General features: G+C 32.2%; 1 protein-coding gene and 1 long non-coding RNA gene across 2 annotated transcripts in view; one reads left to right on the top strand and one right to left on the bottom strand.

Moving 5' to 3' along the window:
* Positions 1 to 16,119, top strand: part of LOC133203371 (uncharacterized) — a 284,718-nt gene extending 268,599 nt beyond the window's left edge. Inside the window, exons 6-8 of the mRNA XM_061339162.1 lie at positions 14,726 to 14,962; positions 15,779 to 15,930; positions 16,057 to 16,119. Coding sequence (XP_061195146.1) covers positions 14,726 to 14,962; positions 15,779 to 15,930; positions 16,057 to 16,119 — 452 coding nt within the window. The remainder of the gene's footprint in view (positions 1 to 14,725; positions 14,963 to 15,778; positions 15,931 to 16,056) is intronic.
* Positions 24 to 6,435, bottom strand: LOC133203412 (uncharacterized). Its single transcript, XR_009723409.1, has 4 exons — positions 6,329 to 6,435; positions 5,915 to 6,061; positions 2,631 to 2,850; positions 24 to 116 (listed from the first exon to the last, which is right to left on the bottom strand). It is a non-coding gene; the product is annotated as an uncharacterized LOC133203412 (long non-coding RNA).
* Positions 16,120 to 17,272: the final 1,153 nt, after the last annotated feature.

The following is a 17,272-nucleotide window of genomic DNA, read 5'->3' as shown; positions in this document are numbered from 1 at the left end:
ACTAATGGATTACATACCTTTCCCATAATTCACTTCAAATTCCTACTCATCATGTACGGCTACTTCAGAATCTCACATGTATACATTCTTTGACTTTTCTATAGGAACATTATTTCCTACAATGTACAATCACATTTTAAAACATTCAAATATTACTTCCAATTGGACATACAGGTAAACTTCGTTATCTCGACATCGACAGGACCATCGGAAAATGTCAAGATATCCGAGGTGTCGAGATATCAGAGTTGAGACTTGACGTCCAAGATTTCATTGCATAGCAAAACAGCCAAGCTTATCATATGTATATGACTTTAATATAGACTGTAGCTCAACATATTTCAGAATTCCCTCTATTTTTATTAAAAAACTAAGAAGTTATTTTAAAAATCTTGTTTATGAAACGTGTTCTTTATCGAAATTTTTCTAAATTCACAAAGTTTCAGCACAAAGTTACAGCATTGAGCTGCATTCACGTGTAAGTTGCCTTTTCGTCAGAACAGGATACGAAATGTGCTCTATAAACTTCGAACCGAATAAAGTCGACATCCGATATACGTTAAAAAAAAAAATTAAATGCGGATTATTTTTTTTCTTATTCTATTCTGGAAGAATATACATTAAAATTAATTTTTTTAAAGAGATTTGTGTATCTAAACTAACGTAGTGATGTTACAGATGCACGAATTACAGCTGATTTGGTCAATCGTGTTGTTAATCGGATTGTTTCCTGTTGAATACATTTTAACTACAAATATCATTAAAACATTTTTTTAATTCCTTAGTTTGAAATTTTCAGTGTGTTTTTTATTCATTGTAATTTAGTTATCTTTTTCAAATTTAAAAGTTATGTTACGTTTCCATATAAATAACATTCTGTACATTTACGCAGAATCGTGTAGATTTAGTAATGATATTACCCAAGCTCAATTAACTTCTCAAAGACACCGAAGGGGCTTGGGATTCACCTACAAACACAGTCTATAAAATTAATTAAGCAGCGTGCAGTCAAAACATGGGTGTGAAAGGTGTGAAACTTTGACGACGTCGAGATACCCGGAGTCATCCGTGCGTGACAAGCGACCCTATCTGACAAACAGTTAGGTTCAGTAAAGCAGAAAATTGCCGATGTCGACATTTGCTCTTGGGACTGTAAATATACGTCGAGATAACCCGGGTTGTCGACATTAACGAGGTCGACATATCAGAGTTTTTGCAAATAATTTATATAGTAAATACTGCCGGGACCGCGGAAGGATGTCGACATATCCCAGGTTGTCGACATATGCGATGTCGAGATACCAAAGTTTACCTGTAATTGGTAGTTCACAAGCTAGAAAGCTCACTCAGTAGTTGGATTGATTGTTTAATTGTATGTCGTTTTACATCCTGTTTAAGAATTTTTCACTAAAAAAGAGACGTCACCATATAATGGTCAATAATCTTTTCAACAGTTTTTTTCTTAAGAGATTTCAGGCTGTCTTTACTGCAATTGTCAGTCTACATTACCACCCATTGTGGTATACTGATCCCGATTTGTTTTCATAGGATTTAAGTTTTAGTTTGTGTGATAACTGGATATCAAAAAGTTTCAAAGTAGAGTGTCATGAGCTCATCAATGCTAATTATCAAAACACTACTTCTAGAAAATCAAAATATTTAAGTTAAATTAACCATTCAAAATATTTTTTGAAAAGTAAAACAAAGGTCAAAGTCAAGTGAACTATAATGCTGGTATTTTTCATTATAATTTATGATAAATTGTGCACATGCTATTAATAGCATAGACTTACCTCTTTTAAATTATCAAAAATATGCTGAATATTGGCACTTTAAACTTTTTTATAAGTAGGTCAAAGGTAAGTTCAAGGGTCACAAGATTGGCAACCATGGTATTTAAAAAAAGTCAGAGTGCCAAGCAAAATATTAACCAAATATCAAAAACAATTAAACCTCTTACAATTCTTGAGATATAGGGTGTGACAGATGGACAGACAGACAGATGCCAGGCAAATTGATCCCTAGGTGTTGCACTGCTGTGCAGTCGACTCACAAAAAATGTTCTTCAGACTTATTTATCATTGGAATGACTAGTAAACACCAAACTGAACTTAACCTGCTTAAGTGAGCCAGTAGTGCCCAGTACAGAGCAACAAGTGCTGTGAACAGCGAGTGAAGTGTGACCGATTGATTGAGTGTTGTTTTATGTCCCATTCGAGACTTATTTCACTCATACAGAGTGAAGGGTTAAATAATTACAATAAAATGTAAGGAGGCAAGTCTGCCTCACCATAACCTGGTTCTTTGTGGCCCTATTTTTAATCTTCATACCCATCTCCACTGGGAATTCATTTCCTCCTCCCCCAACAATCACGTCATGACTCCATAAGCTGCCAAAGGCTGTAATGGGCAACTAGTTCATTAACAGCTAGGGCTATCAGGAATTCAAAGTCACTGAAGTTCTTTTGGTTTTTATGATACTATCAAACTATCAGTCTATCACTGAGTATCTGCATGCTTTAAAAGTTAGTATTTACCCCTGATTTGCTTTTAATTAAAGCTTTTGTGTCTATTTTCTGCTAACAATTTATTTACAGTTTATAACTAATAAAGCAGCAAATATACCTTACCCCATGTTGCAGATTCTCTTCATCCAAGTAATTGATGTACATTGTACTTAATCTCTTCATCTGTTCATCTGGATCCTTTCACTGCATTCAGACAGTACCAGTAACTGTTATATATGGATATATTTCCTTGTCAAATCTGTCACTTTTTAGGCACAATTGCTAAGTTTGCATCTTTATCAGCATTATTTATTAATGAAATGACAAATTCCATCAGACACACCTGCAAAAATGAAAACAAAATCTATTAATTTACATATAATCATGTCCATATTCTCTTGACTTCATTATTATATAATTGAACTGTTTTATACTGCACTGCAAATATAAAGGGCTGGGATAATACACTTTCGTCTACTATTCTATATCTAATATACTATATTAGGTATCACAATATTTATGCTACAATACAGATCACAATATCTTTAATCGGTTATAATTTTTTCATTTTATATTAAAATGAGACAAAGTTTGACACCATGCATATCCAAAGTCTCTAAAAATTTACAATTTTAGTCATGCATGTATATGTGTTATGCAAGGGTGTATCTGTCAGTATTTCCAAAATTTATCAAGCATGACATTTAAATTGATACAAATATTTTGATTTCAGTTTTTCTTTTTCATGAAGTTTGACTTAAATATTCTTTGATAATTCTTAAATCAAAATAAAATCAAAAACTTTTAATTTCTTCATTTTATTTGCTTGGAAAATAATTATTTTTTTCTTTTGTATTTGTACGAGTATTTAGTTGAAACTAGTTCTACATGTATATTAGCTAATCAGTGAAAATCTGTATGTTTGATTTACATGCCTGTGTGTGCATTATATTACAAATCATGGGATCTGTGCTTGTAGGTGCACTCAATGTTTTAAAGTTATTCATAATTTGAGAATTATTGTCTCTTTTTTTTATTGTCAGTATATTTAAACCAATATTTTTTGGTTCTACAAAATGATATGAATTTATATTTTCTTTTTTAAAAGAGATGATGCGAATTATAATTTCAATTTTAATTTTGTTTATATATTGTTGCTGTGATCTCAATAACCTAGATTAGAATATTCTAATCATTAAAATGATATTGTCCTACGGACCTGGTTTAAAGATAGAATTCGTTCCGTGTATTGGCAATTTATCAAAATAAGCAAGTTCGATAACTCGAACTGACTGCATTTTCTATGAACAATCCAGAGAGTTCCGAATTCAACATGGCGTGTAAAGGACAAGATAGGCTAAGACCCCTCATTGGCCCCTGGTTTGGGGTGTTGTTTAGAATGATACAACAGTTTATCAATAGAAACCTGTTGTCACCCCTGCCAGAAAATGAGTATTGGTTCTAAGTTATGTGATACATACAGGTCACAGGAAGATCAGAAAATATGTCAATTTCCGAATTTTCTCATTTTATGCAAATTTTCATCGATTTTACAGCACATTTTGTTTCAGAAAACATAGAGCACAAGCTTGCCTATCTACCAAATTTATATATTTCATACACTAGTATCAGATGCATCTTATGTATAAAAATCTCAGATAGGCAAGCTTGTGCTCTATGTTTCCCGAAGTGAAAAGTATCTCAAATTTGAGGATATTACAATAGAATTGAGAAAATTCAGGAAATTGTCCTACTTCTGCACCCTCTTCTGGTCTCCGTGTAAGCTTTGAATCAAAATTAGTGCTGGTTTTAAAACAAGCATCATTTTTAGTTCTTAACTACAAACTATCACTATTTTAACTATGTTCTGATTTTTACATCAAATAAGGGGCCAGATTCAGCCGTTACCATACCTTGTCCTTTGAAGCGAGGAAAAAAGGTTGAGAAAATGAGTTGAATTTTCTTATTTCTATGGATTATTTTTTAGGTTAAAAGGCATATAAAATCTCAAAAAGGTTTGTTATGATTAATTTGATAGTTATTTTCAGTGCAATTTTTTTTGTATTCTTCAAAATCATTTCTGAGCGGATCCTTTCCAATATGCTACATTGCTAGTATATGGGACATATTCTAACTGTGGTGATCGAGGGCTTGTTCCGAGACAAAGTTAGATTGTTCTAACTAGAAATAACCCAACACATATATCTTGTAAGTCGAACACATGTATTTCGCAAATTAAATAAATAATTCCAAAAAAAAGAAGAAATCTTGTAAAAAGGTATTCCATAGAGAAAATTACCCAGAAAATGTTGTAGCATAACAAACACTGACATATACTCGAACAAAACTTAAGTTAAGTATGAAAAATAATCAGATAATGGGTCAAAATCACACCAGTGACCACCTACCCTAATCAACTGTTATCCACAAAAAAAAATTATATACTTATATGTCAATCTACTTCCAAAATTACATGTTTTCCAAGATCTTACAAAATTATTTTTACAGTATGTCTCTTCAAATATTTGTTTTCCTGCTTAATGGTACTGATCATGCTGATCAGATGATAATGGGTGGGTGATATTAAGATAGTATGTCCTCATAAAACAAAAAAAAAAAAAATGATACAGGTTACATGTATAGCTTTTACAAAGGTATAGTATTCGCTTCAGAAATGTTCCACAGTATGGACATAATCAGTGATAATCGAACTATGTTATCTAACTTTCAAATATTTTCTGATAATTGCTGGTTAATTGGCTGCAATTGTGAAATCTGACCTGTTGTTGGCAACCTTATATATACCTGTTAAAATTGTTCATGCATATCGCTTAGCACATGGATATGATGCAATCGGTCAAGTTTAAAATCGGATTATACCAAATAATACACGTTCTTCTATAAATTTATTGCGTTGATTGGGATGCACATTTATTAAAATAATGCGTCCTGAGCAAAATTTGTGCATAATTTACGCAGGATGCACACCAAAATGAATCATTGATGAACACCATATTTTTTTAGGGCAACATACAAAGAACTATGTAGCAACCTATGATCTACAGCACATGTAATTTTCATAATGCTAGCTCACATCATAAGGAATACATGTATGACTAGCTGATTGCATGGCGCAGTGGTTTAAGTGTTTGCTTTAGAGTCACAGATAAAGGAGTCGATCCTAACATCACAGGTTCGAATCCCACTGCAGGATGTGGAGACCGGTGTTCAAATGAAACTGAGGTCCCATGTTGTAGTAGGTGCTGGCATGAACAAAATTACTCATTGCTCAAGGGTCCTGAGTACAGAGGTTCTCAAGTGATGGCTTTCCAATATGAGTGAAAAGTTATCGAAAGAAACATTATAGAAACAAATAAATATGACTATAAATAATTATCTTTTCTTACCATTATGGATGTTGTACATGTCCCTTTCGATAATGAAAAAAATCTTTTTCTGTCAACTTCTCATTTTCTCACGCGATTTTTTCTTGCTAATCTTCTCTCCAACATACCGGAGAAGGTATTCTCGCATGTTATGTGGTACCGAACACACTATAATAAAAATAAATGCATAAATGCAAACAAGTCAACAAAATCTAATTTATTCAGAGACTTGGTTTAAAATGTCTCAGACTGTCATAAATCTTACCCTAGGCAGTTAAAAATTTCCTCAGAAATCTTGTCAGAATTTTAAAAATATAATTTCAAAAAAAAATTCATGGGAAAATATACGGCATATATATAGCCATTGTACAAAATGCAGGAATTAAACTTTCCTGGAAAGTTTAGAAATTGAAACTGTAAAAAATATTATCATACCATCAAACCATGTCCATGCTGATCAAAAGACTCAACAATGTATTAACTAACCCGATCAAAATTAAACTGAACCCGACCGAAAGTTTCTAATCTACATATGTAGATATACAAGTAATATATGTAGACTCTGCATAACAATTTTATTAAAATAAAAAAAATTATTGCTTGTTATATGGTTTTATAACTAAATTGAGAGTATAAGCAAGTTAATTTCTCCATGGCAACTGCATAAGATAAACAGTATTTCTTTTCATTATATGTTTAAAAAAAAAAAATGCTTAAATTGATCAGGATCTGTTTCATATGAATCAGGACTTGTTCAAGCTTGACAATGACAACAAGCAATTTTTCTTAGGGTCTCTTTTATTATTTAATTTCAACTTCTTTCTGAAATTATGATTATCTTCTAATATTTCTTTTCAAAATGAAACACTTAATGGGTTTATAAATAAATGAAACATTTAAAAAAAATCAATAAATACAGGCCCGTAAGAAACAATTTCAGTTTGGGGGAGGGGGGACAGCCATGCATTTTCTTTGGGGGGGGGGGGCACTAACAACCAAAAATTCCTTGACAAGCTTAAAAAGAAAAGAAAAAGGTCATCAGGCGTTTTTATTGAGGGGGCACAAGCATATAGTAGCTATGTTTTCTTTAGTATTCTATATTTCGGCAAAATTATTGCCCCCCCCCCCCCCCCCCCGTTCCTACGGCCATGAAATAAAGTTTTACATGATTGTTAAGTAATAAAGACAATGCAATAAATTCTGCAAAGTAATTCAAATAGTTGAGGTAATTTTTACTTATGTGTAGACTGATTTACTAGTACTTTCATAATTATAAATATATTCTCCCATAAAATTAGAATAAATTCATGATAAAGGAAATAATTTACTCTGAACATGTTGAACATGCAATACATTTTTGAGTCATTTAAGTTGTTAAAGACAAAATTCTCATTTGCCCAATTAAATTTGAGATACATGTACTAATTAAGTGACCTGTAAAGGTACTTGTAGATCTCTAATAAAATCTGAGAAATTAAATCAGCAGTGCTGTAGATCGAAACTTTAACGGTGGTGATGTTAACTGAGTCTACTATAATTATAGAAAAAAATATTGCAAGAATTATACAGTATATCTTTTGTTACTCAATCATGGAAAGTGTAATACATATAACTATTAACTGATATGCTCATCTCTGATATAACCTGTTAATTAATCCTCCATTCATGCCAAAAGGTACAGTGTAATAGATTGTTTAGAATATCATTGGCGTATAATAATATTATTACTTTCTACTACATGTAATGTGTCGGCTAGTGTGATGTCACAGATTTAACTTGAGGCGCAAATAATGGGTAAGCAAGGAGGCTGATGCAGACCTAATATAATACTTGAATTTTGGCTTAATTTTTATTTCCAGTTATAGGAATATTTTTGTCATTAAACAAAAGTTAGACTGTAAGTATGGGTACAAAAATGCGCATTGTCAAAAATGCTTCTTTTTTGGCATTTGCAACAAAATGAAATTAATAGATAACATTTATTATCAACTTTTCTCCCCCCTTTTCAACCAAATTTCTATCCTTAAAAAAAATGATGTGTAGCATACAGCCTTTTTGCCTATATGGAATATACACCACAAAATATTTCCACACATCCTGCACCCAAACCCCACTTCTAACCCGATTAAAAATATTAATCTGGTCCCTTTGAATTTTTTTAGCAGTTTGTAGCCCTTAATTCCTCTTTATTTTTGAAGATATTTCAAAATTGTTGCTATATTGGGCTTGTCCAAATCAACTTTATGTTTTATGTACAAGAAATCTAAGGGGGATGCTGTCAGATACATAAATTTGTATGTACATATATGCATGTATGTATCCGCTGCCATAGACATCAGAGATGTGGTATCGTGGTTGGAGGGGGGGGGGGGCTCCTCCCCTCCCCCAATTAATCTTTTACTATTAAAATTGTTCAGGAAAGGCTGGTTGGATTAGGCTGTGAAAAAAGTTTGAACCTAGAAACACCTTACTCCCATTTCCAACCCAACCCTACCCCACATATAATAGGAAATTAGAGTTAGTATTTCAGGTAAATTATCGAATATTTAATTTATCTCCGCAAGAACGATACCACCAGCCTAATATTATGCTATTCAGTATACATTTATATTTATGAATAAGCAGAGAATACAATTATTTTGTTCAAGTACATGTAATCAATTGTTAGGAACAAGTAAGTTGTAAGAACTTGTTTCCGATCCATTTGCTTATGTCAGTAAAATATGTTCAAAACAAACAAACGATCTGTTGAAACCACGCTGTTGGTAAACTACAATTCGAATTTCCTCCATGCTAATAAGTATACGTAAGTCTTTATCAATGAATAAATACCAGACGTTAACCGCAAGATATTTGGTGCATAATATATAGTCAATGTATCATGAATAAGTATTTTTAAAAAATCATAATTTGTTATTACTTACCAAAATTTTGTCTTTCTCCTATTTCTCCGAAGGTCCTAAAGGATACCGAGGATTTCCGAAAATTTTCGGAAGGCATTGCGCACGAAAACCTTGAAGTTGATGAACACGAAACTCTAAAGCTCATTTTCTCGTAAAAAGTTTTATTCTATTTAGCAAATTGTACATACCCAAAATTAGTGGGAGAACAATATCTAAAACTTAATACTAGGAGAAATAAGACATATATAGCAGATCTTATTTAATTTTGCAAGTTTTAGCTGGTCTACATAATGACGATATATAATAATACCAATATATACGTTGCTTGAAATTTAAATTTAAAAATTTCTATATTCATAAAATTTTGGCATATTTTTTGTATTTAAGGGACAAAAATATACTAAACTAAAATTAACTATTGTCAATTTAATATTAAAAAGTCATTAATTTTCTGTTCAGAGAGGGTCAAAATGTTAAGGCGACCGGTTTTGGTCCACTTATTCTACGAGGCTACTTAATGCCAATATATAAATATGAGCGGTCTCCTAAATGGCACAACCATATATATATATATATATATATATATATATATATATATATATATATATATATATATATATATATATATATATATATATATATATATAATTTTATATATAAATCCATGATTATTTAAACAATACTGTGATAATGGTTTTTATGAAACCTTAAAGCAAATCATTTAACAATAAAGCTTCTCTAAAGTAAATTATCTCAGACTAACATATAAAAACATGGAATCGCTAGTTATAAATTGCTAAAGATAACTGTAAGGCTGTCCAAAGTTAATTCTACGTTTAACGTCACTTACAAAATTACAAAATTTAAAACCTACGATCGCGAGGGAGGGAGGAAAAAAATAAACAAACAGAAACAAACAGAAATTCTAAACAAATATTTATATATTCAAATTAAACTATTCAGTACACAAAAAGAACACTTGTTGTGTAATAAGAGTATAAGTTTGGTATCTTAGGTTAAATCAGTTTTACATTTCACAAGCAATATGTTTTTTCCTAAGTACACATATTGGCTTGCACCCTTTTTTGAGCAAACGAAGTAGACTGGAGGCACAGCAGAGTAGCTTGTAACTAAGTCAAGAAGTATGTCCATTGGATTTATGGTACACTGTTGGAAAATGCTTCTTCTTGTGGAAATAGTTGACCGGTATCTACAATAAAAATCATGATGATATTTATTATATTCTCTTTAATTGAAATATCTTAAAATTGAACATATACTATGTTTCTCTGTTATTTATATTGCATTAGTTTAGCATTTGGTTTTAAAAGGGAGGGAAGGTACACTATTGGGTGTACCATGGCTGTTAAATTAGTTTTCCTGACATCCACACACACAAGACAGGGTCGTTGGAATCCCCCCTCCACTCTTATTTCTTCCTCTTTCACTTGAAAGCCCTCAATCTCTGTATAACAGCTTCTTTCTCTAAATGTATAATATTTTCATTCCTTGAATCAGTTAATTGTAAGTACATGAATACTACGTGTATAATCACATCAACTTACTTCTCCTTTCAATTTTCATAGCAATATTTTAAAATGAAACTTCATTTTATTAAATAAAATTAAAGTGATATATCTCACTGTATAGTGTAACATCTCGGTTTTTCAACACTCTATACTGAATCTTTGCAATTTTCTCTCCAATGCAGTGAATGGTTCAGCAAAAATATGACGAACTGAGAGTCTGTAGTCTGACTACTGACATAAAGCACTCGCCAAACATTTTCATTAACTTCAATTATAAAACCATCCATGTTTTTATGATTGCATGCTGTTTACATCACTTTCTTCTTATAACACACCGACCGCGATTTCACAGCACATTTTCTTTCACTACAGGATGCAAAACTATGTCGCTAAATGTAAGACCAAATCGGAACAGATACTTAAAATTCCATATTGTTTGCTTTTTTTCCAAAGACGAATTTCTTTTAAGCCTACTCGCACGGGTGAAGTTAAACGTAAAATTAACATTGAACAGCCTAATGTATTGCGTACGGATCAATGCACTTAAATTAATTGATATCTTTTCATAGCTTTCAGTCAAACTACTTTTTAAAAGTGTTCTAGTTGTAGATGAAAAGCATATTACGCGTAAGCATGAAAAATGGGGACGCGTTGTACAGGCAAATTATACTACCCGCAACCATTGATAAATGTCTTTAAATTTTCATGATACATCAACCTGCTGATTCAAGTATTAAGAAAGTCAATTTACCAGACAATGTTGCCTGTAACATATACATTAATATAAAATTAATAGGCATGTACATGAAATAGACATGTAATAAAACATGTGATTATGATTCCTGTTATGTGCATATTTCATATGTGAAATGTTTTCATTAAATATTTTCTCTCTGAAAAACAAAACGTAACACTCTTGTTGTAGTTCGGTCTCAAAAAATTTCAAATAGAATAGTAATTTCATCCTTTAAATTCTATTTTGCAAAAATAATACAAAATGCTAAATATTGATTTAATAGTGCGTTTTCTTTTAATTTAATTTTCAGGTCAATACCACACCTATCCATCTGATATAAGATGTCTTCTGTACTGTCTTCTGTTGGTGGACGACTATACTCTTGATATCAATGAACAAACTCACAAAACACTGTTCAAGGAAATGAGAGAAAGGTATTACACAGACCTACCTTCAAGTGACGAAATAAACTTAACAGATAACAGTATTACGGAGGGAATTATTGATAGAAAGGGAAGTGTTATCAAGTTTAACTCCACAGAAATCAGACATGACGTCATGTATGCGTTTTTGACGGAGTGTCTGGTGGAGGACTGTGATCTGGAGTTTTACCTGACAACAGCTTCAACTTGTGTTGTGTCAGAATATTGTAGATCCTCGAATTATAAGAGGAGTGAGGGGGAGAGATGTCTGTATTTACCAAAATGGCCGGAGAAGATGTACGACTTCTTCATAGACAAACTACAGCTGGACATCATCACACACTGTACCATGTCTGACGAGGGGATTCATGACAGTATCAGTAAACGTTGTAAGTATTTATATATATATATAAATGAAAATATATCAATTTTTGATAATGTTATAATGAATCAGAAAAAGAAGAAGAAACAGCACCCTTTTTAAATAATGAATTTTAGTACGTACAGTCATTTTTTGTATTTCTACAGGTGTATCATTATAAACAATGCATTTGTGGCGTCTGTCCTTTATCCTATTCTGAAGATACATGTACAACTCTGCTTTACTGATTTCACATTTCATAAACAGACACATGAATAAAACAATACAAATACATTAGACTGAAAAAAGGCAAAGGAAATCTAACAGATATCGAAATACATATGCAAGTATTCTGCATCAAAAAATATTTACAGAGATTTACTATCAAGTGACCAAACCGTAGAACTGACTCTTATTCCATCATTATCCCAAATATCAATCTGACCTGTTGCATTTGTGTCATCGTACAAACTGTTTTCTTAACTCTATCTTTTACCCTTCGTTTACATGACTTCTGTCATAACGTTTTTACTTAACGTACTATTGACATATGAAAATATCTTTTAGTATCCCCTTCAATAAAAAGGAGATGAGAAACCGCCAAAGCGTAAATTCAATAAATTTTGACAGGGGGAGGAAGGGGGTGTTAAAGTCAAGGGGAAGAGGGGCAACCTGTTTATCTTAAATTGAAAGTAAAAAATTCAAAATTTACGTTCAGAAAAAGTGTAGGGAGAGGCAGGCCCCCAGCACACATACCCTTGCTCCTCCCCCCGATTCCATGTTCTTCAGTGTTATATATGTTTACCTAAGTGAAAGTCGATTGCAAGTCAAATAACAAACAAACAATCATACTAATTTTGTGTGATTTTTACTGGTTCAGGGTATATAGTCCTTTTACTATTTCAATATTTAAAGCATCAACCGAGGACTGGGCATTATTCAATTGATTAAATCACTCAATCTTTTGGTGATTTTTAAACCTTTTTTATTAATGTTTCAAATTACATTTGATAATCTTTTTTCAATCCGAAGGTTTGGTACTTTAAAGTGAAAGGTTCAGGTCTTTCGGCTGAGACCTTAAAAAACCTAGGCCCCCTGTCACGACAGGCGTTGACACGATGAAGATCCCTCACAGCTCAGTGGTCCTGATCACGAGTGCCAAGAATCGAAGACCTAAATATAAAGCCCTTCACCGGCATATGGTGATGTCTTTATATGAGTAACAAATTCCCGAACGCGACGTAAAACATACAATCAATAAATTATGACATCAATATCAGAAAGATATAAATACTTTTGTAGTAGGTCGATTTTTTAAACAATTCACGATACCCGTTCATGTTTACTGCCTAACTGTTTTAAATGCCTCCTAGCATAGATAACATGTCAATTTCTCATGGATTGTTGGTGGCAACCTTTCTGGCATTTAACGTGAGCATGTACTACTCATTTCAAACATTGATTTAAATTCATTTAAACCCTTAACTGGATCATTATACTGACTGACCAGGAAGTAGAAATGAAATAGGACTAAAGAGACATAATTTGTCGAAATGCGCATTGGTACATGAAAACTGGTACCGTGTATGATTTACACACAACTCAAATTCAACTCATATCTCTCTTTTATTATGTTCATATTTTATGGCGTGTTCACCAATATTCTTGTCATTTAACAGCAAACCACGCTTTATTTTCAACTCTTAAAAATTTGTTTGCTCATAATATTTTATATAAACATTTAGCAGAATGTTAAGTGTGGTATTTAATTTTTTATCCAGTAAATATACCTGAAGAAGTATTACGATGGGATATCGATGCTAGAAAAAGGTTTGTGAAGAACTCCAAGCAAGAAAGCGTGAAAATGTTTCGCGCCAGAGGTATGATAGTTGGATGTGCAGGAGCAGGAAAAACAACTCTTCTTAGAAGGCTTCAAGGAAGAGAGAAAACAGATGTAGATAAGCAAACTGAGACAACTATAGGTCTTGAGGTCCATGAAGATTTGTTTCTTATCGAAGACAACAAGTTAATAGGTGATATTTCGTTTCCCATAAAAAAAAATGAATCTTCCGAGTTTATGAAAACGTGTAACAGAGACAGGTCTTACCAAATAGTACTAACGGACATCATGCAGCGACAATTATTTCAATCAATCCCCCCTACTTTCTTCTTTGTCGTTTTCAGTTTTTTTGAATGTGTTTAGTATCGGTGGGGTGTAATGAAGTTTGTTAGAAGTTTGTTTAGGAAGTTAGGGACGAAGGAGTCCGCCTAGTGAACGATGATGATAAATGTACTGTAGGTATGTGTTTGCATGCCTATTGTACAGAACTCGTATGCTAATCTTCCAATAATTAAATATTCTGCTTTTGTGGATGTCCTCTAGACCTGAATTTCAAAAAGACTATACGCTATCCAACTACTGCACAATCCAAGTTTTACGTTAGAAAAATGTATAAACAGTCTCTTATGTGATATGCATGCGTTCGACAGGGTTCTAATTCGCCACTGAAACGACTGAAAAGTCAGTAAATTGGTCTTTGTTTTTACTGTACATGACTGATAATAGTATACCTGTGTGTATTCATTCGTTTAACTTTTTGTACGGTGGTCCAAGAATCTTGAAAGCAACATGAGGTGACCGCAATCAACTTTAAAAAAAAAATGATTGCATTCTACCACCACTTTTTACCCGTTTAACGTCAGTTATGTTTTAATGATTAAACCTGTGGATACCTAAAAGGAAATATACACCTACCACCAAAAAGTCGAAACTTATTAATGAAGTTTCTTGAAACGTTTAAAGACATTTTGTCATGCATATACTAAGTAAGTTATTATTTATTTATTTATTTATTTTTGAATTATGTGTTTTTACAATCAGATTTTAGTACCAGGAAGGCAAATAGTGAAAACCAATATCTTGACAACAATGTGGTAAGCATGACAGACTTTGCGGGACAAGTGGCGTACTACGCATGTCACCAGGTATACCTGTCAAGGAGAGCATTCTATATCGTGGTAGTCGACATGTCCAAAAATCTTAAGGAAGAAAGTCGAATGTATGACAAAGATCGCCATGACCCAACTGGATCCTTATTTCACTCCTGGACTTACGGAGGTGAATAACACTTGAATAATTAAGCTAAAAAATCCTAAATTAAGTTGGTCCGATTCCCTACCTAAATAAGAACAATTGTAAATTTTAATTAAACTGGTTATATTTTTTAAGGTAAAAAAATAACAAAAGAAATTTAAAATGTACATATCTTTTTTTTACATTGGTAAAATCATGAACTTCTTCGCCTAGGCATACCTCTTCTTCGTGTGTGTGTCTTTTATATTTATGAAATAAGTATTTTGCAGAGAGTGTGTGAGAAAAGCATTGCTAACGAAGCATGTTGTACATATTGAAAAAGAAAACCATCCTGACATTTCCCAAGCATTACCAATGAATAGCAATGACATTGTAAATCTCATACTATATCTTACCTGCCTTTGCAAAGTAGTGATTCAATGTAAAGGATAACGAATTTACACACCAAATTTAACACAGCAGTAAAAAATAAACTATGTAATTAAACTATATAATGAAATCAAAAAAAAAAAAAAAAGAAACAAAAGAAAATTAACCTTGGTTAATTAAAGTAAAAAAAAATATTAAAGATGATTGCAAGAAATTTATTCCTTTTTTCCTATTGACCTAATTTTTTAGATTTAGCACCCATTTAAAATGTGGTATATGCTCTTAAAATTGATCATGTGACTAGTATATAATACATATAATTATTAACACAATATGAAGAGATTACTTTTTTCATACCGAGCTAGTTAGAGAGAGAGCATATATGAACATATGACATTTTTTTAAATATAAAAAAATATTAAAGTCAAATTCATTGGAAATTGATATTTATTTATTTATGTTTATTTGAAGACTACTTCCATTTTTGGCTGCAAACTATCAATACATATTGCAAAGATGGAATAACACAAGGGGATCCAAGAGACACTACAACAATGAAAGACTCCATGGCGAATATCAATTTTCACCCAGTAATCCTTATTGCCTCCCATAAAGACCAGCTGGTAAAAAAAGTGTGCACTCTGTTTTCAATAAACATAATTTACATATGCATAAATTTAACATATACTTTACATAGACAATTATCATCATTTGAATTTTGGTCATATATGTCATTCTTCTTACTGCAGGCAAAACCTCTACCTTTCAGTAAACATAACCGAACAAAATTACTTGTAAATAACTATGTTTAGGTTATATCCATTTTAAGCGTATTAAAGAGTTTTGTATAATATTTACCTTTCCTCTACTAGTAGTCTCATATCCAAAATCTTGTTTGTTACCCTCTCGGGCGGGATTGAGTACATCTCTACCTTAAAGTATATTTTCTGAGAATCGTTTTAAGCAATGGTACCACTGATTGTTTGGGTGTTTCTGTGTGACAGATTTAAAACACTTTAACCTACCAAATATTGTTTTCAAACCTTAAAATGCATATGTAATTACAAGATAACACCTATGATGCCATGTCTGGGTTTAATTTCTAAATGCATCAGCGTTTCAGATGCATTATACCTATATTGGCTAGCAACTTATTTCATGAATTTTATTGATTTTATTTAATGTTGAAGCAGATGGTATAGAATGTTCCCATACTGACCAGTCTTCCCAGAATTTGACCGTGTGCTGCAAGACCAAAGTACAGGCCTTTGTAGTAACGGCTTGTCAAAGTCACAAACTCACATAAGCACTTGAATGTTCATCTTCTTTATTTGGCGTTAGAGATCTGTCTAGGATGTATTGAATTGTCGAATTTTCTCTGATAAATACAATAATAATGAAAGGTGGCATATACTCCACGATGGATTTAATGTCTAATTCTGCATCACATGTAATTGGCAATTGATAATCATCCTGAGAAAGAAATATTTTACAAGCAAATGTTATACCCCTTTCCTCTCTGCAGAGGAACCATTTAAGATGAATTATTTACATTTGCAAAAATTTTTCTTAGATGAACTATTCAAGAAAAAAATGTTTAATTCTGTATGAACTTGTTAGGGGGTCAGGGGTCATGGCGTGACCGAATCACACAGCGAGATGATATCTTGTCTACATATTTCTTTCACGGTGACACTGGTTTTGAAACTTCTAAGCCGTTAAAGCGATGGAAAAGATATGACTGCCGTCATGAGAAAAGGGCCCTTAAGGTGAAAATTTCACAAAATGACTTTTTGGTAAATTTTGATAGCATGACTCTTTCTGAATGCAAAAATACATTACCTTTAAAAATATCTTATTTTTTCACTATTTTATGATCATTTTAGTAAGGCGCATCAAAACAACGTTGACGTTATTCCATGAAGACGTAATGACGTCGCAAGCGTAAAATTCGGTTTTAAATTA

The sequence above is a fragment of the Saccostrea echinata genome, unplaced genomic scaffold (genome assembly GCF_033153115.1).
Source record: "Saccostrea echinata isolate AGI-Se365-2 ecotype Australia unplaced genomic scaffold, CSIRO_AGI_Sech_v1 ptg000050l, whole genome shotgun sequence".
Taxonomy (NCBI): domain Eukaryota; kingdom Metazoa; phylum Mollusca; class Bivalvia; order Ostreida; family Ostreidae; genus Saccostrea; species Saccostrea echinata.
Note: the sequence above shows the minus strand (reverse complement) of the source record. Positions and strands in the feature narration are given on the sequence as shown.